Source organism: Malaclemys terrapin, chromosome 6 (genome assembly GCF_027887155.1).
Source record: "Malaclemys terrapin pileata isolate rMalTer1 chromosome 6, rMalTer1.hap1, whole genome shotgun sequence".
NCBI lineage: Eukaryota > Metazoa > Chordata > Testudines > Emydidae > Malaclemys > Malaclemys terrapin.
Window position 1 is genome coordinate 108,307,183 of NC_071510.1, and position 21,292 is coordinate 108,328,474.

Below are 21,292 nucleotides of genomic sequence, written 5' to 3' on the forward strand. Positions count from 1 at the left end.
CTTACCAGTTGTAAAGTTGATACATTTACTTCACTCAGATCGTCATCATCAGGTTCAGTGTTCAGAATCTATATCTTTTGGAAAGTGTCTAAAATTATTATTTTTATTCCCAATACTTCAAGTAATAATAGAAAGTTGTGTATGTGATGATCAATCTTCTTTCACTGGTGTATCAAGTGTTCCCTATAATGGTCCGGTGTGTTCAAAGAAGCAAGTGGTCCAGGAAGGAGAGCAGATATCAGAGCCATTGAACGTTTCAGAAGCTGTCAGACAGATGCTCCAAGATGAAATGTTTAAATTAGTTCAGGTAAGAATAATCTCAGTATTAAAAATAATCAAACACAGATTAAACTGTTCAGTTTTAAGAAACAAGCAATATGAAAAATTATTGCTTTCGATGCTTTTATGCAAATGTCTGGGTTAAAGGTAACTAAAGGTAGAAAAAGACGGTTACTCACCGTTGTAACTGTTGTTCTTCGAGATGTGTTGCTCATATCCATTCCATTAGGTGTGTGCGCGCCGCGTGCACGATCGTCGGAAGATTTTCTACCCTAGCAACACCGGCGGGTCGGCTGTGGAGCCCCCTAGAGTGGCGCCTTCATGGCGCTGAATATATACCCCAGCCGACCCGGCGCCCACTCAGTTCCTTCTTGCCGGCTACTCCGACAGTGGGGACGGGGGGCGGGTTTGGAATGGATATGAGCAACACATCTCGAAGAACAACAGTTACAACGGTGAGTAACCGTCTTTTCTTCTTCGAGTGCTTGCTCATATCCATTCCATTAGGTGACTCCCAAGCCCAACTTAGGTGGTGGGGTCGGAGTGAGACATTGCCGTGTGCAAAACCGCTGATCCGAAGGCAGCATCGTCCCTGGACTGCTGCACTAGTGCATAGTGAGCTGTAAACGTGTGGACTGATGACCAAACCGCCGCTCTACAAATGTCCTGTATCGGAACATGTGCCAGGAAAGCAGTCGAGGAGGCTTGGGCCCTCGTGGAGTGAGCGGTGAGGTGCGGTGCTGAGACACCTGCCAGGTCATAGCAAGTCCGGATGCAAGACGTAATCCAGGAGGATAGGCGCTGTGAGGAGACCGGTGAGCCTTTCATTCGGTCGGCCACTGCAACGAAGAGCTGCGTCGTCTTTCTAAAGTGCTTTGTGCGGTCAATATAGGAGGCCAGGGCCCTTCTTACGTCCAGGGAATGCAGACGTTGGTCCTGGCGAGTGGCATGCGGTTTGGGATAAAAGACCGGGAGAAATATGTCCTGGTTGATATGAAATGGCGAAACCACCTTAGGGAGAAAGGCAGGATGTGGACGAAGTTGCACTTTATCCTTATGAAAAACTGTGTAAGGGGGCTCAGATGTCAGCGCCCTGAGTTCAGAAACGCGCCTTGCTGAGGTGATGGCTACGAGGAAGGCTGTCTTCCAGGATAGGTACAGAAGTGAACAGGTGGCCAGTGGCTCGAATGGAGGACCTGTGAGCTTGGAGAGAACCAGGTTGAGGTCCCACGTCGGGACGGGCTGACGTTGTTGTGGGTACATCCGGTCTAAGCCCTTGAGGAATCTAACGACCATCGGGTTAGAGAATACCGAGGACGCGAGTTCCCCTGGGTGAAAGGCCGATATAGCGGCCAGGTGAACCCTAATTGAAGATATCGCCAACCCCTGATGTTTTAGGGAGAGGAGATACTCCAAAATGAGAGGAATGGGTGCCTGCAACGGGGACGTGGCTCGTTGTTCGCACCAACAGGAGAACCGCTTCCACTTGGCCAGGTACGTGGTGCGTGTTGAGGGCTTCCTACTGCTCAGCAGAATCTGTTGGACAGAGTGCGAGCATTGCTGCTCTGCCTGGGTGAACCATGGAGCAGCCACGCCGTGAGGTGGAGTGATTGCAGGTCGGGGTGACGCAGCCGGCCGTGGTCCTGCGTGATGAGATCCGGATACAACGGAAGCGGGATCGGTGTCTGAACCGAGAGTTCCAACAGTGTGGTGTACCAATGTTGTCTCGGCCACGCTGGAGCGACCAGAATTACCTGTGCCTGGTCTCTGCGCAATTTGAGCAGTACCTTGTGGACCAGAGGAAACGGAGGGAAGGCGTAAAACAGGTGGTCTTTCCAGGGAAGGAGAAACGCATCCGAGAGGGAGCCCGGAGCTCGACCTTGTAGGGAGCAGAACACGTGGCACTTCCTGTTGTCTCGGGATGCAAACAGGTCTATCTGGGGAAACCCCCACCTCTGGAAGATGGAATGTATGATGTCCGGACGGATAGACCACTCGTGCGTCTGGAAGGACCTGCTGAGTCGGTCCGCTAGAGTGTTCTGGACTCCAGGGAGGAACGATGCCGTGAGGTGGATTGAGTGGGCGATGCAGAAGTCCCACAGGCGAATGGCCTCTTGGCATAGGATTGACGAACGTGCTCCTCCTTGCTTGTTGATGTAAAACATGGCCGTGGTGTTGTCGATGAGAACTAACACACATCGGCCACGTAGGAGGTTGAGAAATGCCTGGCACGCCAGTCGTACCGCCATCAGTTCCCGAACATTGATGTGCAGGGCTAGCTGGGATGCAGTCCACAGGCCCTGGGTATGGTGTTCGTTGAGATGGGCGCCCCAACCCAGAGATGAAGCGTCTGTGACCAGGTGCAGAGAGGGTTGTGGGGCGTGAAATGGTATCCCCTCGCAGACCACATTGCGATCTAGCCACCAGGTGAGGGAGGCCAGGACCGAGTTCGGGACCGTGACCACCATGTTCAGACTGTCCCGATGTGGACGGTATATTGATGACACCCAGGTTTGAAGTGGGCGAAGCCGAAGTCTGGCATGCCTGGTTACGTACGTGCAGGAAGCCATGTGACCCAGCAGGGTAAGGCACGACCTCACCGTGATCGTTGGGAAGGCCTGGAGCCCTTGAATGAGGCTCGTGATGGTGCCGAATCTGTTGTCTGGCAGGATGGCTTGTGCACGTCTGGAGTCTAGAACTGCGCCGATGAATTCTATTCTCTGGGTAGGTTCTAGAGTGGATTTGTCCTTGTTGAGTAGGATGCCCAACTCGTTGAATGTGTGCACTATTATGTGGACGTGAGCTTGAACTTGCTCCTTGGTGCGACTGCGTACCAGCCAGTCGTCTAGGTACGGGAACACCTGTATCCCTTGCCGACGAAGGTATGCTGCCACGACAGCCATACATTTCGTGAACACTCTTGGGGCCGAGGATAGGCCGAAGGGAAGGACTGCAAATTGGTAGTGCACTGTGTTTACCACGAATCGCAGGAAGCGTCTGTGAGGTGGGTAAATTGAGATGTGAAAGTATGCGTCTTTCATGTCGAGGGCGGCGAACCAGTCTCCAGGATCGAGGGAAGGGATAATGGCCCCCAAAGAGACCATGCGGAACTTCAACTTTACTACGAATTTGTTGAGTCCGCGCAAGTCCAAGATGGGCCGCAGACCTCCCTTGGACTTGGGGATCAGGAAATAACGGGAATAAAATCCCCTGCCCCTTAACTCTATCGGAACCTCCTCTATGGCCCCCATGGCCAGGAGCGTAGAAACCTCCTGAATAAAAAGTTGCTCGTGAGAAGGGTCCCTGAAGAGGGACGGGGAAGGGGGGTGGGAGGGGGGGATAGAAGAAAATTGGATAGCGTATCCCCTCTCCACCGTGCGGAGGACCCAACGGTCCGAAGTTATAAGGGACCAAGCACGGTGGAAGTGGGAGAGGCGATCCCGAAAGGAGGGGGTTGGATCCTGGGGGATGACTGGGGCGCCGTCCTCGACCGCACCTTCAAAAGTTCTGCCTGGGGCCTGAAGGTGGTCTAGGTGGCCCCTGGTTCTGGCCGGGTTGAGGGCCGGTCCACCTTCTTCTACCACCTCGCCCTCGCCTCCTGGCCGAGTCCTGTCTCTGACGAGGTGGGGGGGGGGTAGAAGCGCTGAGGCTGCGGCCTAAATGGCCTGCGCTGAGGTCCCACAACATGCATCCCCAGGGAGCGCATGATTGTTCTCGAGTCCTTTAGGCTCTGCAGGCGAGAGTCCGTTTTGTCTGAGAACAATCCGTGTCCCTCAAAGGGGAGATCCTGTAGGGTTTGCTGCAGCTCCGGAGGCAAACCCGAGACCTGAAGCCAGGAGATCCTACGCATAGCGATACCCGAAGCCAGGGTCCTCGCAGCTGAGTCTGCTATGTCCAAGGAGGCCTGCAAGGAGGTCCGAGCCACCTTCTTGCCCTCCTCTACCATGGCTCCAAACTCTTCCCTGGACTCTTGGGGAATCAGCTCCTTAAACTTCCCCATAGAGTTCCAGGAGTTGAAACTGTAGCGGCTCAGCAGCGCCTGTTGGTTCGCTGCTCTAAGTTGTAGCCCTCCGGCTGAGTAAACCTTACGGCCAAACAAATCGAGCCGCTTAGCCTCTTTTGATTTAGGCGCTGCAGCCTGCTGGCCGTGGCGCTCTCGTGCGTTCACTGATTCCACCACCAGTGAACACGGTTGGGGGTGGGTATACAAGTACCCATAGTCCTTAGACGGGACAAAGTATTTCCTTTCCACCCCTCTCGCTGTGGGTGGGATAGAGGCAGGAGTTTGCCATATCGTATCCGCATTCATTTGAATCGTGCGGATCAGGGGTAACGCTACCCTCGATGGGGCATCCGCTCCAAGGATATTCACGATCGGGTCGTGAACCTCCACTATCTCCTCCGCCTGCAGGTCCATATTACGGGCCATCCTGCGCAGAAGATCCTGGTGAGCCCGAAGATCTATTGGAGGCGGGCCTGTGCACGATGTGCCCGCCACTGCCTCATCGGGAGAAGAAGAGGAAGATGCCTCCGGTGGAACAGGATCCAAGGGCTGGTCCTGGTCTCCCTGTTCCTGGGCTGAAGCATCACCTGTGCCTGGGTCCAGGGTGTCAGGTGGTGCGGACCCAGAGGCCTCCATGCCCCCTGGCGGAGGCCGAGAGATGGTGGACTCCGGGGCCCCTCTGACGGAGTGACCGGAGCGAGAGGTCGACGCAATTGGAGCCCCTTGCGCCTGATGGTACGCCCACGGGGTCCAGAACGACCAGTGAGATGGGCCATGAGCAGGGTCCTCTGCTACCTCCTGCCAATGGCCTATGTCCTGCTCCTCGGCTTGACCCTGAGGGGGGTATGCCGATCTCGATACTTCCTCAGAGGAGCGGGACACCGATCTCGATGGCCATGGCGGTGCCGAGTGCGTCGAGACGAATCCCGTGGGATGCGGTGCCGCACGGTGCCGGTCCGGGGATGTTCTATCTCCACGCGGTGCCGGCGATCGGTGCCGGGACCGCGACCGGTGCCGATGACCTCGTCGGTGCCGGGAGTCGGATCTGGACCTCGACGAGGACCTGGAGTATGCCCGGTGCCGGGAGCGGCCTGTCGAGCGTCGACCGTAGCGGTGCCGAGAGCTACGTCTCGACGTTGATCGGTGCCGACGATCATATCGGTGCCGAGACGTAGAGCGGTGCCGCGAAGATGATCTTGGCCGCGAGTACGACCGGTGCCGAGACGATATTCGGTGCCGGGACTGCGAGCGGCGTGGGGACCTGCTTCGGGACCTGGAGCGGTGTCGAGGTTCCAGTCCTTGTGGAGGGCGCATCAAGGCAGGTTTCCCCCTCGACTGGACCGGGCGAGTCAGCGGTGCAGTCGGTGCCGGTGGTTGAGGCGGTGCCGGCTCCGTGAGAGCTATTAAGTCTCTCGCCGCCGCGAAGGTCTCTGGAGTCGACGGTAGGCACTGTATCACCGCCGGCCTCGGTGGAGACGCTATCTGCACCGGACTCAACGGCTTCGGTGCCGGAGTCGACGGTGCTGGAGGCACCTGTTTCCTTTGCTCCACCGGCGGACACGGCTCTACCCCCGGCACTGGGGGAGCCGGCGTCTTCGGCACGGACGTCCCCGTCTTATGGGCTTTTTTATGCCCCGGGGATAATGATCGGCGCCGAGGCACTGCTTGCGGTGCCGACGAGGTCCGGTGCCGGGGAGGCTTGTCTGACGCCACTCGCGTGGTCGTCAAAGCCGGTGCTGCCGGTGCACTGCGCACCGAGGTGCTAGGCGCCGGGGTCTGGCCCGTAGAGGGAGTGTCCGGGCTAAGTGCCGCCTCCATCAGGAGTTGCCTGCGTCGAAAGTCCCGCTCCTTCTTGGTCCTTGGTCTGAAGGCCTTACAGATCTTGCACTTATCTGTTTGGTGGGACTCTCCCAGGCACTTCAGACAGGAGTCGTGCGGGTCGCTCGTGGGCATAGGCTTCGCGCAGGAGGCGCACTGCTTGAAGCCGGGAGCGTTGGGCATGAGCCCGGCCCCGCGGCCGGGGAAGAAAGGGGGAGACGACCCCCTTAATCCCCTGAGCTACTTAGAACAACTATAACAACTTTTTTAAAACTATTTAACTATTTAACTATAAACACTATAACTATAACTACTAATAACCAACAAAGCTAGGGAGAGTGGAGAACAGCTAAGCAGCGCTCCACAGTTCCAACGACCGTCAGGGGCGGTAAGAAGGAACTGAGGGGGCGCCGGGTCGGCTGGGGTATATATTCAGCGCCATGAAGGCGCCACTCTAGGGGGCTCCACAGCCGACCCGCCGGTGTTGCTAGGGTAGAAAATCTTCCGACGATCGTGCACGCGGCGCGCACACACCTAATGGAATGGATATGAGCAAGCACTCGAAGAAGAACTAATTATTTTAGGCATAATTCGTATCCTTTTGACTTCTTCATCTGAAGGTTTGTGAATTTGAGGAGCAGTACAGTTTGAACAATTGTATTTTTAGGAGGACTAACTGTTAACATTCTCTTAATGTCTTCTATCCATATAAATTAGGAGAGATTATGAACCAACAGTAACTGTATAGTTAAAATGGTAATGAGTTAATGCTGGTACATTTGAAACTATTCCATCCTGGTATTATTCAGGTTTAGATTTCTTTGTTTTGAAATAAAGGAATGCAAAGGACTATACGTTGTTGTAGCATAACTTTATTATTCCACATAGCTTATTGTATCATGAAAGAAATATCGATTTAGTGCATAAGTATGCACTTGTCATGGAGACATTGGGATGTTATTTCTGTTGCTATCTATTTTAATAGGATAATCTGTAAATTTTAGGATAATTTTTAGATCTTTAAAAGGTTTTAACCAGGGATTTTGGCCAAGACCCATTTTAGCGACTTTTATAATGTTAGCTTTATTTTTGTTTATATTCTAGCTGCAGCAAATCAACTTTCTGAACTTAATGCAAATGGTGGGGTCATCCTTTGCCAGCCTGCCAAATATGCAGCATCTTCTGCAGCAGTCTCAGTCTATTCAGTTGGGAGGAAGCCAGGCTTTACACACTGTAAGAGGCAGTGGGGCTGACACATCCCTTCCTATACAGTCTGCAGACATTTCTCCGGAGACTCAGTTGCCCACTAAAGAAAATGCTGGAAAGTCTAATAAAAAGAGCAGCTCTCATTCTCAGGAAAGAAATATCCTAAATGATCAAAGCAGCAAAGAAAGTATACATGTAGGTAAAACCAAGCATTACTTTTTAAGAAGAAGCATATCAGATGTTATTCCATTTGAAAAATTAGAGAACTTTCTTGTAGTAATTGCATTAGACAGAATTACCATGTAATAGAGACTACATCTAGTAACGATTTATTGCAATCTTATACATAGTTTAAAGTACTATTGTGTGTTCTTTTTTCATTTAGAATTATCCAGATGTGAATATTTCTTTAAGCCTATCAGAGAGCCAGTCCAATGGAACAGGATTTATTCCAGCATCTCAAGACTTGCTTCGTTCAGCTCCAGCCAAACCACTTCATCTGTTATCTCGTTCCCTAGATATCCAGAAGACACCCAAACTTATCCCAGTTGCAAAAACCTTAAATTATGAAAATGGTTTTCCTTTGCTTAAACTTGAATCTGATCATTTAAAACCACTCAATTTATATCCATTAAAAGTTTCACAAGCTTTCATCGGGTCACTCCCCCAACCAAGAGTAGTTTGGGATCCATGTAATTCTTTACAGAACCCTCCACTGTCACGTATGCTAGGAGACAAGACTATTTCAACGACACACTTGAATTTGAATAAATATGATCCTGAAATGATAAGGCAAGTATATGAGGAAAAGAAGAGGTGGGCAGAAGCTGAAAGCAAGAGGCCTCCTAAACTACTTAATCTGGATCAGTATGAAGGAGAGCAAAATCTTGCACCTCTGCAGCACCTTCGTACAAATGTGAGTGCAGAGAAGCCACTGAGTGCTGAGAATGCTTCTTTCTATGGAACTTACCCGCATTCAACTGGAATTCCTTTACTGCACCTGCAGTTTGACCCAGCACCTAGATTTCCACCAATTATAAGACCATCAGTCCCTGCTTCTTTAATACCTGTTAGACCTATAACTGAGGAGACCAACTCCAGAGACACATTACAGCACACAGGAATATCAATTCTTCACACTAATTTACCTCCAAAAAACAAGGTAATGGATTTTAGGAATATATTTTTCTATGTTGCAATTAAATAAGCATATTTGCTGTTGCATAGCTTCAGTCCTCACTAATGGGATAATGCCCTCACCTGTGTAATTTGGAGGAGGTCCAGAGTTGTTGCTTGAGGCTCCAGCACTAAGCCCTGCCTTCAGCTCAGGCCACCAGATTTTCTGTCTCCAGCAGAGGAACAAGTTGGTGGTTTGGTTTCTCCCCATCATTTTGTTTTCTAACTTTAATTTTTATTCATTTCCATATGGTAAAGACTTATAATCTTTCCTCCTCCTCACTGCAACCCCTCCCCCCCCCAGGATCAGGTATTTGACAGCATGTTTGTTTCAACCACTTGGACCCGCCACTGCAGTGCCTCCTCCAGGATTTCTCTGCCCCCACTCTGGGATGGTAGAGCTGTTCTGCAAACACTGGGATAAAGTGTTGCCTGTGTGAGGCAGTATTTACAGGCTCTACAGAGGGCGAATTACAGTCAACTCTCGCAGTGAAAGGACAGAGGATTGGACCAGCATGTTGGGTCCCTTCTTCTCCGAAGAGCCATAAGTCCATTACAAAAAAGCTCAGGAGCATCTAAACATTTCAGGGAGAAAGTCTAAGGATGAGAAGGATCCTATCCAGCCAGCTTGGGGTAAGACCCACAACAGACTCAGGCTGGAGGGGGAAAATTTCCTGAATGATCCAAAGATCACTCCCTGGATATTGAAGTGGGTCCTCAGCTCCCTAGGGAAAAAAAGCAGGGCTTCTAAACATCTCTCCTTCCTCTCACTGTAAATCTGGGGATTGTCATGATGCTCAGGAGTGAGTTAGGTAAACCCCAAAGACTCGGTCCCAAAATGCAAAAGCAAACATCATATTTGCAAGGCAGCAATTCCTAACACCCCACTATAAGGGAGTGTTTGGTGGGGTCATTCTCTTATACAGAGGCTCTCACAGTGCTCTGTACACAGTGCTCTGTCCCTTCTTGCCCTATGGCACGTCACTCCAGGCATGTAGAGAACCCATCTATTCTGTGAAGCACTCCCTCAGGCTGCAGTTAATGGGAATTGTGCCGTTATACATTGTGCCATTATACAGTGGTATACAGCCCAAGGATCCTCACTCTGCTAAGAAAAGGGGCTCCGATTTCAAGCACCAACGGAATGTGATTTGTGCCTTCTATATGTCAGCAACAAACCCTTGGTCTGTCAAAGAAAAGGGCTCAGAGTCTGAAAGGCACAAGAGAGAGTCTCTCTCCACTCCACTCTTGCTCCACAGGCTGGCTCCATATTAAAGCATAAGGAGCACTTCAGGCAGTCTGTGACCAGATCAGAGTCACATGAGGATTCACTCCCCATGAATGATACCAAGCTGGGAGAGATTGCAAGTGCTTGAAGAACAGGATTAGAATTCAAAATGATCTTGACAAACTGGAGAAATGGTCGGAAATAAATAGGACAAAATTCAATAAGGACAAATGCAAAGTACTTAGGAAGGAATACTCAGTTGCACAAATACAAAATGGGAAATGTCTGCTTAGGAAGGAATATTGCAGAAAAGGATCTCAGGGTTATAATGGATCACAAAACTAAATATGAGTCAACAGTATAATAGTGTTGCAGAAAAAAGAACCTCATTCGGGGATGTATTACCAGAGTGCTGTAAGCAAGACACGAGAAGTAATCACTCTACTCAGCACTGATAAAGCCTTAGCTAGAGTACTTTTTCCAGTTTGGGAAAGATGTGAACAAATTGGAGAAAATCCAGAGAGCAACAAAAATGATTAAAGATCTAGAAAACATGACCTCTGAGGAAAGATAGATTACAGCACACTACGGAATGTTAGTGTGTGGTAGCAGGGTCCACATAACCTATTAGTCCAAAGCAGGCTAGAGCACTGTAGATTTACAACCCGGTTTACTGCACACTTACTCTTTGTATTGACATACCCTTATAAAAAAGCCTTCTCAGTGACAAGCAAATGGCTCAACATCTATGGGTATGATCCTTGCTTGGACTGAGATGTCTTGGGTTCTGTCCTGGTTAACTCTTGATGTTATTTGCCACAAAAGCAATGGCTTCTAACAGTGGCTACAAAGAAGCTGTTTTACAGCCATGAATATCAGATGCTGTGTAATACCTATGAATATCAGTCATCCTAAGTAGCTATCTTGTGCATGCAAACTTACAGGTAAGGAGCTGTTTGGTAAAACATTAGAGAAATTAATAAACGAGATAGCAGAAATGCCTCAACCTTCACTATCAAAGCCAGCATCAAAATCCATTGACAGCAATCAAGATATCCAAAAAGAGACTCTTTTCCTAGCAGAGGGAAAAATCTAGAACAAAAGTTGCCAAGAAAATCTAGATACATTTTCCTCCAAATCAGCAGAATCCTCAGTGTGATAAAGACCAAAAAAAGCATATACGTATCAGGGTTCACAATTCTTGTAAAGACTCTCCCTTCTGGTCCACCCTTCTTAAGACCTAGAATCTTAAGATACAGCTGGTGGTAGTCACAGCAAAGTGCAGAATGTATATTATGCACCTACACAAAAAGTCAGTCCAGTGCCCTATCCAGAGAAACAGACCTATTCATATGTGGGAAAGGACTCATATCCACCAGTTGTTCAAAATCAATAATATCTTTTGAACTTAATGCGCAGACTTGCTCACCCAAGGGCCAAAACAAGCATGGCTCCGGTCACACTTTTGCTATTATGGTAAAGATTTGCCAAGAGCCAAAACTTCATTGCATCAGTAATTTCCTGGCAATGGTCAGCTATAGGTAACTATCTCCAGTGGTTTGCTGGTGCCATGATTGGATTGCTGATGCCATGATTGACTTCATTCCCTGGATAGGTTTATTAAAATGCACCTGGAGAAATTTCTTCGGAGGCTATGGAACCATGCACCCGATACAATGCAAAATGAGGTATTATTCTCAGGTCATATCTGAATGTCCCTTTGTTGGCAGTTAAGTACAAATAACATGCAGAAAACTGACCCAATTTTCAGCCCAGATCCTTGCACACTCACTATGAATGCAAGTCTCACAAGGTGGTAAAGTTTGGGGACAATACAAAATTACTCCAGACAGTTAGGTCCAAAGCTGACTGCAAAGAGTTACAAAGGGATCTCACAAGACTGTGTAACTGGGCAACAAAATGGCAGATGAAATTCAGTTTTGATAACTGCAAAGCAATGCACATTGGAAAACATAATCCCAACTATATATATATGAGTGGTAACAGCCAATTTGGACCCCAAGAAGGAGATTTTGGAGTCAGCATGGATAGTTCTTTAAAAATATCTGCTCAATCGGCAGCGGCAGCCAAAACACTAGCATTGTTAGGAGCCATTAGGAAAGGGATAGACAATAAGAGAAAAAAAAATATTCCTTCTATATAAATCCAGGGTACACCCACACTTTGAATACTACATGCAGTTCTGGTGGCCCCATCTCAGAAAAGATATTAGAATTGGAAAAACTACGCAGAAAAGCAAACTAATGTATTGGGATATGAATCAGCTTGCATAGGAGGAGAGATTAAGAAGATTGGGATTGTTCATTTTAGGCAAAAAAAACAATTAAGAGGGGATATGATAGACGTCTATAAAATCATGAATGGTGTGGAGGAAGTGAATAAGGAAGTATTATTTACCCCTTGTAATGGCATTGGCACCTGCCCCTCACAAGCACCCCCAACTCTGGCTGATAGTGCCTGCAATCACTCATTTTTGAATGGGGTGGCACCCACCTCTCATGGGTGCTCCCTTTCTGGTCGAGTGTGAGCCTGCTTTTTTTCCCCTCTAGTTCTTACAACAGGGTTGGACCCACTTCTCGTGAGTGCCCCCCTCCCCTCCAGCCGATAGTTCTTTCAGTGGGTCTTCAGTGACTCGGCCCCCTGGCTGAGTCTCACACACACAGTGTCCCCCCCCCCTTCTGGGGTATACAGTTTCTACTTCTCTCTCATGGCCTTGGTATGGGGCCATAGCACCAAGGCTTCCTTCCTGGAGACACTGCCTCCTTTAACAGCCCAACAGGGGCCCATCTCAGTACCCTCAGTTGGTGTCCTTTTGCCAGCCCTCACTTGGGCTCATCCTTCAATTAGACCAGCTGGGCCCATTACCATCCTGGGCTCAGCCTGCCTGCACTGACCTGTCCATGGTCCTACTGCTCTTCCAGCCAGCCAGGCACCTCATTCTTCCTCTTCAAGTTCCAGACAGTAACTGACTGCATTTCCTCTGCTGGTCCCTTTATATATGGCCCTCCTGGCCCCTGATTGATTGTTCCAACAGCCTCTCTGATTGGCTGCTCCTCTGCAGCCACTCTAGGTTGCCTGGAGGACTTTCTCCTCTGCTATTTTCTGGGGCGGGGTGAGGCAGTGCTGCAAGGCGTCAAGCAGGTGGCCTCTGGACCTAGTCCACCCCGTCACACCCCTTCATGTAACACTAGAACCAGGGATCACCCAACGAAATTAATGGGCAGCACTTTTAAAACAATATAAGGAAGTACTTCTTCACACAATGCACAGTCTATCGGTGGAACACCTTGCCAAAGGATGTTGTGATAGCCAAAAGTATAAACTGGGTTCAAAAAAAGAATTGAATAAGTTCCTGGATGATAGGTCCATTATTTCTAGAAAAGAAGAAAAGGGAAAGTTTAAGTCCTCCTCTGGCTTTGCTAGATTGCCCAGGAACCCACATTGCACCTGCAGAAAAGACAAGATCTCTTGAAGCAGGGATTCCTTCACCTGGATTGGGAATATTCTCAGTTAACCTAGGCACTGAAAGAAAAGTGTAGTTCAGCATGGATTCTCTATTAGCCTCTGACACATTTTGGTATCCAGCGCACAGGAGCCGGCAAACAGAGCTGTAAACGGAAGTGTTAGGGGGCGTTGGAGGAAGGAGTGTGATGTTTGGTTGTGTTTTTGGATATTTTCTTCTTGTTTTTTTGTTTGGTTTTTGTTTTGTTTCTTTTTCCTTCACAGGAGGTTAGGCAGGAAGGAAATGACAGCTACAGTGGCACCAGTGATAGTGACCCAAGCAATGGAAGAGACAATGAAGATGATCGGATGTGGAAGCTGCGGAATATACATGATCCTAGCATGGGTACCTGAAAAGAGTTTCATTTGTATGAAGTGCTGCCTGATAGAACTGATGGAAGAGAAGAGCCGAGGCTTGGAGATGCAGGTGGAAGCTATAGTTGAGTTTTGAAGGAGGTTGAAGCAGATGATGGAGCAAAGGCAAGAGAAGGCTGAAGGGAAAATTCAAGACTTACAGATGCAAGCTGGACTGAAGAACTGATAGGGGAGACTGCTAGTGAGGAAAATGGTCAGTGAAAGCATGTGACTACAAGAACCAGGCAGAGAAGAAGACTGGCTAATGAAGGAGAAATAGAGCCCAGGAACAGGTTTGCTGGATTGGAAAATGAAGAAGGGGCACAGCAGGCTGTAACTGAAGGAGGGAGGGCAAGGAAGAAGAGAAGAGCAGTTAATTCTGTAAGAAGAGGTGAAGAATCAATGGAGATAGCCAGAGTTCACAACCCCAGGAAGATGCAGGATGACTTGCAGAAGATTGCAAGGGAGAATAAAAGACAAGAGGACTTGCAGCCGAAATGAACATGAAACACCATCACCAGGAAAAGGCAGATGTATGTGATTGAGGACTCCCTACTAAGAAGAGCAGGCCTGTCACCTGAGCAAAATAGAAGGGTTTGCTTTCTGTCAGGTGCTCAGAATGGGATGTGGACCTGAGGCTGAAGAGGATCCTAATGGGAGCAGGAAAGAATCCATTGATTGTTCTTCATGTGGGAACAAATGAAACAACTAGATTCTCAATGGAACATATCGGGAGACTATGCCAGCCTGGGAAAGATGCTTAAGGAAATGGAGGCTCAGGTGATCTTCAGTGGGATTCTGCCTGTTCCTAGAGGAGGAGAACGAAGGTGAGACAAGATTATGATGATCAAAGATGGCTTAGTCAGTCGTGTTATAAGGCGGGCTTTGGGATGTTTGACCACTGGGAGGCATTCATGGACAGAGGATAGTTCTCATGGGATGGACTCCACCTGAGTAGGGAGGGAAATAGACCTCTGGGATGGAGGTTGGCGCAACTCATTAAAAGATCTTTAAACTAAGAACTTGGGGGAGATGGTTGGGAGATGTTCATATAATCTCCATGCCTGATTTTAACATTGAGAGGGAGGAAAATCAAGTAAGAAAGGATACAGCAATGGGTAGCATAATGGATATTAAGAGGAAGGATTGTGCTGATACCAGTCAGATAGGTGATACTGGCAGTAGAATGCCTGTACCCAGTTGGGCAAGGAATGTGGGTGAAGCCAAGCAGCAACAATTAAGATGTTTACACACCAGTGCAAGGAGCCTGGGTAACAAAATGGAGGAACTAGAACTACTAATGCAGAAAGTGAAACCAGATATTATAGGGATAACAGAAACATAGTGGAATAGTAGTCATGACTGGAATATAGGTATTGAAGGGTATGTGCTGTTCAGGAAAGACAGAAATAAAAGCAAAGGCGCAGAGCAGCATTGTATATTAATGATGAGGTAGACTATAAAGAAATGAGAAGTGATGGAATGGATAAGAAAAAGTCTGTTTGGGCCAAAATCACTTTGAGGAAGAAAGCTACTAGAAGTTCCCTTATAGAGCTTGGGGTGTGCTACAGAATACAAGGATCTGATTTGGATTTGGATAGAGACCTCTTTAATGTTTTTAATGAAATAAATTCTGCGGAGAATTGTATGTTTATGGGAGACTTTAACTTCCCAAATAGAGATTGGAGGCCACATGCTACTAATAATAATAAGGCCCAGATTTTCCTGGATGTGATAGCTGACAGATTTCTTTACCAAATAGTTGCTTTCCTTGATTTCAAAAGCGCTAATTTCAAAAAATTAAGGCAGTAATTTTCAACCTGTGGTCCACAGGTCGCTTGCAGCCCAATCAGCACATGTGACATCCTCAGGGCCATATAGGTACAATATATATATTGTGTGGATGTGGTCCACATAACCAGGGCCGACGAGAGCGGGTTCAGGCCCCGGTGAAAATTTTTTTTTCGGGCCCCCCAGCCAGGGCGGACTGGCTAAACAGGGCCAACGAGACGGGGGGAAGCTAGGCCCTGGGCCCCCTTCCGGACTGCCAGGCCCTGGTAATTTGTACTGGCTTCCCCCCCTCCCGTCGGCCCTGCACATAACTCATAGCTGCATATGCGGCCCACAATGGTAAATAGGTTGAGAACCACCAAATTAAGGGAATTAGTTAGGGAAGTGGACCGGGCTGAAGAACTCAAGGATCTGAATGTGGAGGAGGCTTGGAATTACTTTAAGTCAAAGTTGCATAAGATATCTGAACCCTGCATCCCCACCAAGGGAGGGGGGCGGTGAATTCGTAGGGAAGGGTTCCAGACCAACCTAGATCAGTAAGCATCTCAAACAGGTGATTAAGTGAAAGCAGAAAGCCTACAAGGAATGGAAGATGGGACGGATCAGCAAGAAAGGCTACCTCCTGAAGGTCAGAAAGTGTAGTAATAAAGTGCAAACTGCCAAAAGCCAAACAGAGTTGGATCTTGGAAAGGGAATTAAAACCAATAATAAAAGGTTTTATAGCCATATAAATAAGCAGAAATCAAGGAAAGAAGAAGTGGGACTGATAAGCACTGAGGATGAGGGGGTGGAGATTAAAGATTATGTAGGCATGACCCAACACCTAAATAAATATTTTGCCTCCGTTTTTAGTAAGGCTAATGGAAAGCTTAGCGGCAGTGGCAGGGGGGCTAATGGCAATGAGAATATGGAGGTAGAAATTACCATATCTGATGTACAAATCAAACTCAAACAGCTTAATGGGACTAAATCAGGGGACCAGGAGAATCTCCATTCAAGAATATTTAAGAAACTGGCACATGAAATCGCAAGTCCAATAGCAAGGTTTTTTAATGAATCTGTAAACTCAGGGGTCATACCCTATGATTGAAGAATTGCTAATATAATTCCTATTTTTAAGAAAGAGAAAAAAAGGTATCCAGGAAACTGCAGGCTTGTTAGTTTGTTCTCAAGTATATGCAAGTATACTTGTTCCTTGGAACAAATTCTGAAAGAAAAAGTAGTTAAGGACATAGGGGTGAATGGTAATTGGAATAAAATGCAACAAGATTTTACAAAAGGTGGATCATGCCAGACCAACCTGATTTCCTTCTTTGAGAAGATAACTGATTTTGTAGACAAAGGAAATGCAGTAGATCTCATCTACCTGGATTTCAGTAAGGCATTTGATACAGTTCCACATGGGAAATTATTAGTTATATTGAAGAAGATAGGGATTAATATGATAATTGAAAGTAAATAAGGAACTTGTTAAAGGGGAGACTACAGCATACTGAAAGGTGAACTCTCAGGCTGGAGGGGAGGTTACTAGTCGAGTTCCTCAGGAAGAGTCTTGGGACCAATCTTATTTAACATTTTTATTACTGACTTTGGCACAAAAAGTGAGAGAGCTAATAAACTTTGCGGCTGACACAAACTTGGGAGGTATTGCCAATACAGAAAAGGACCGGAATATCATACAAGAAGAGCTGGATGACCTTATAAATGGGAGTAATAGAAATGGGATGAAATTCAATAGTGCAAAGTGCAAGATCATGTTGTTAGTCCCTACATGCAAGAATTTTTTGCTATAAGCTGTGGACTTCTCTGTTGGAAGCGACAGGAGCAGAAAGACCTGGGTGTATTGGTTGATCACAGGATGACTATGAGCTGTCGGTGTGATGCAGCCATGAAAAAGGCTAGCGCAATCCTAGGATGCATCAGGTGAGGTATTTCCAGTAGACACAGGGAAGTGTTAGTACCATTATACAAGGCACTGGTGAAATCTCATCTGGAATTCTGTGTGCAGTTCTGGTCCCCATGTTTAAGAAAGATGAACTCAAACTGGAACAGGTGCAGAGAAGGGTTACTAGGATGATCCAAGGGATGAAAAACCTGCCTTATGAAAGGAGACTCAAAGAGCTTGGCTTGTTTAGCCTAACCAAAAGACGGCTGAGGGGAGATATGATTGCTCTCTATAAATACATCAGAGGGATAAATATCAGGGAGAGAGAGGAAGTAAGTTAAGTGCCAATGTGGACAGAACAGCAAATGGATACAAACTGGCCATCAACAAGTTTAGGCTTGAAGGTTTCTAACCATCGGAGGGGTGACGTTCTGGAACAGCCTTCTAATGGGAGCAAAAAACCTAACTGGCTTCAAGACTGAGCTTGTTACATTTATGTAGGGTATGGTCTAATGGGACTGCCTACAGTAGCACATGGTCCATTGGCAACTGCCAGTAGCAAAAATTCCCAACACCTGGAGATGGGACACTAGATGAAGGACTCTGGGTTATTACAGAGAATTCTTTCCCAGGTATCTGCCTGGTGGGTCTTGCTCACATGTTCATGGTCTAACTGATTGCCATATTTGGGAACAGGAGGATTTTTCCCTTGGATCAGATTGGCAGAGACCCTGGGGATTTTTCGCCTTCCTCATGCGCAGGTTTAAATTGGTATTAATGGTGAATTCTCTGTAACTTGAAGTCTTTAAACTGATTTGAGGACCTCAGTAGCTCAGGCAGAGGTTATGGGTCTACTACAGGAATGGGAGGTTGAGATTCTGTGGGCTGCAATATGCAGGAGGTCAGACTAGGTGATCATGATGGTCCCTTCTGACTTTAAAGTCTGTCAGTCTATTTCATTCATTGATCTGATCAATTTATGTTTCCGGTGCAAGAGGACACAGAAAGCTCTTTGGGGCAGGGACTGCCCCTTTGTATGGTGCCCAGTGCAATGAGTCCCTGACCTCTGGATGCTGTTGTGATACAGATGTAGTCACAAAGGTCTGGTGATCTCCGCTACATTAGAGTTTCACCAGAATGGTAGATTGGAGGAGTTCTACAATCAAGCACCATAGAAACATATGTACCTTCCCTATTGGTGTCCTGTAGGTAGACACATCAGCAATATTAATCAGATTACACAAGCCTATGACTGGCCTTTCTAGTTACTATTTGGAATTGGAATTATATCTCCTATATAGACAAGAATCACACAGCTGTTGTCATGAGGAAAAGGTTATTCTTATAGCTCCAGGAAACCTTTCTGTTCAAGGTAAGTTCCTCGTTCCACAATTCCTGGGAAATAGTTCTGTTATTTTGTGCTAATCCCTAGCACTCCTTTGGAAGATTGTGGCAGAAATGGGCATTCCTACCAGTCTGAAGGTCTGTCTCAAGCATATTGAATACATATACTAATTATACTCTCCATCTCATTCTATCCAAAAAGTCAAGGCCATAGGTCCTCAAAGTTGCTGCAAGCAAGGTGTTAAATCCTGCACCAGTTATCATGCTAGGATTTGGGAAACAATTAACAGAAGTCCCTAGGGCAGGGGTCAGCAACCTTTCAGAAGTGGTGTGCCGAATCTTCGTTTATTAACTCTAATTTAAGGTTTCACGTGCCAGTAATACATTTTAACATTTTTAGAAGGTCTCTTTTTCTATAAGTCTATAATGTATAACGAAACTATTGTTGTATGTAAAGTAAATAAGGTTTTTAAAATGTTTAAGAAGCTTCATTTAAAATTCAATTAAAATGCAGAGCCCCCTGGACCGGTGGCCAGGACACGGGCAGTGTGAGTGCCACTGAAAATCAGCTCGCGTGCTGCCTTCAGCACCCATGCCATAGGTTGCCTACCCCTGCCCTAGAGTATTGGGGACAAGTGTATGAGCCTCATCTATTGAAGATTTGCAAAGTAAGTTTCCATTTCTCTGCAGTCATCCATTGATAGAAGGGTGCAACTGGGCTGGTTTCCACACAATTCCTTGCTTTATATGGGAAGAACTTCCATTCCTGCCTATTATTCTACTATAAAAATAATTAAAACTCTGCTTATCTTCCCCCGCCCTACCTCTATGATTCACTTCTTGCCATTTCCCATTAGAGATGAATGAGGAGAGAAGCTGTGCAACAGAAAGAGATTTCTTTCATGATAATTTTCTTTTTATTAGCAACTTCTCTCCTCATTCAACACATCCTGGTAGTCTGGTAAGTGATTGGAATGCAAATGGAAGTTTTCCTCTAAAGGGAGACTTAAATATATAACTGAGTTAAGGCTAATTACCACATTATGTCAAGTGGTCTTAATGCTAATAGTCAGTTGCTGGAGTGTTTCTGTAGCTTTGGAAGAATCCTGGTGGCCTGAGCTGAAGGGCAAGGGGCTTAGTTGTGCAGCCTCCAGCAGTAATAATGGACTGCCTCAGAAATTTCAAAGCTGGGGTGAGGCATTAATTTATTAGTGTTGAATTGGGAGAGAAGCTGCTAACAACAAGGAAAATGATCAGGTAAGAAATTTCTCATTCCTTGCTAAATACCTTATTTTTAAAGGAAAATGACATTTTACTTTAGAATATAAAATTTTGTAAATTTCCCCTTTGTTAAGGCAAATGTATATCAAAAGATAAATAATTCCTGGGAGCTGGAGGTCCTCCGACCCATATGCATGTTGCCCATTTCCTAACTTCATCCACAGGAACATGCTATAGGAATTTTAATATGTTGGAGAATAACAAATGGGAAAGGATTTTGCAAGAAAAAATGGATTTTTCTTAAGATTTGGACAAATAAATTGATGAAGTGGTTTTGTTGAGCTCTAGTAATAAACCAACAACAATATTTCTATATCCTCTTCTGTTTTGTACTGCATCTTTTCTTTACGGTGTAACCACCTGCTCTTGTGTCTCTTATGTTGTCTCTGGGTGATAATTTATAAATGTGTTCAGTAATTAGGTCTGATTCTACTACTAGATAGTTGCCTTCTGCATTGACTGCATTAGGAGTTATACCTGTGTAACTGAGGTAAGAGTTGGACCTACTCTGTTTAATAGAGTCTATAAAATGTTTGGTTTCCTCTTCTATAAATGTCTCATTCTGCTTCTCTTTCAAACAGTTCCAACCACCAAAACTCATCCCAATTCAAAATCTCATTGCATTTGAGCAAAGCCGCCAGTGTACCAGTGCACCACACGACTTCATTGGACAAGACCATTCTGGTCAGATTGAGTTGTTAAAAGTTAACACTGAGCCATTTGACGCAAGACACACAAAGAACAATACAAAAAGGTAAGGACAAATTTTCAAAATTGGTCTTCATTTGGAGAGGCTTACTAGTAACCTGAGCCTTCTCCGACTGATTACAATGGGAGTTTTTGTACCAGCTTCATTGAAAACAGGATTGGATGCCAAATAATTTGAGGAGGCTGATAATAGGATACAGAGCCTTTCACTTCTAAATCTCTGGTGTGAATTGTTACCATGTATCGTATTCATTGCCTACTCTGTGAAATGATTTGATAGTCACAGTTTAGTTCTTAGTGATCAGCTGTCCACATCACAAAATAGTCACATTGCTAGTGCATGTATTCCTCAAGAGAGCATGCTCTCTGACCTCTGGAGGAGTTTAATTTAAGTCTGGGTTCTAGGCTCATTGACAGGATGATGAACATTTCCTTGTAAAGTCATTGAGCCTGATTGTGAACCCAGTGGAGTGAATGGCAAAACTCCCACTGATCTGAATGAGTACACGACTGAGTTCTTTACTTAGCTAATTCTATTTTACTGGCTGTATATTTCATTACTTTTAAACTGATCTTTGTTATTGCACATTAATCTAGAATTATTTTCATTACATGGTCAGTACAAACCAAAGCAATTCCTAGGTTAGCCCTTGACCTGCACCTACCTTGCCCCTGCAGTTCTTCTGCAGCATCAGTA

General features: G+C 46.4%; 1 protein-coding gene across 8 annotated transcripts in view; it reads left to right on the forward strand.

The window, feature by feature from the left end:
* The window catches only part of CPLANE1 (ciliogenesis and planar polarity effector complex subunit 1), a 183,073-nt gene that overhangs the window by 112,493 nt on the left and 49,288 nt on the right, over positions 1 to 21,292 (forward strand). For 7 of the 8 annotated variants that reach the window (XM_054032044.1, XM_054032045.1, XM_054032046.1 and 4 more), the window contains 4 exons: positions 178 to 307; positions 7,205 to 7,501; positions 7,692 to 8,468; positions 20,469 to 20,641. In XM_054032044.1, the coding sequence (XP_053888019.1) occupies positions 178 to 307; positions 7,205 to 7,501; positions 7,692 to 8,468; positions 20,469 to 20,641 (1,377 nt within the window). The remainder of the gene's footprint in view (positions 1 to 177; positions 308 to 7,204; positions 7,502 to 7,691; positions 8,469 to 20,468; positions 20,642 to 21,292) is intronic. The other variant, XM_054032049.1, reaches the window with a different exon arrangement.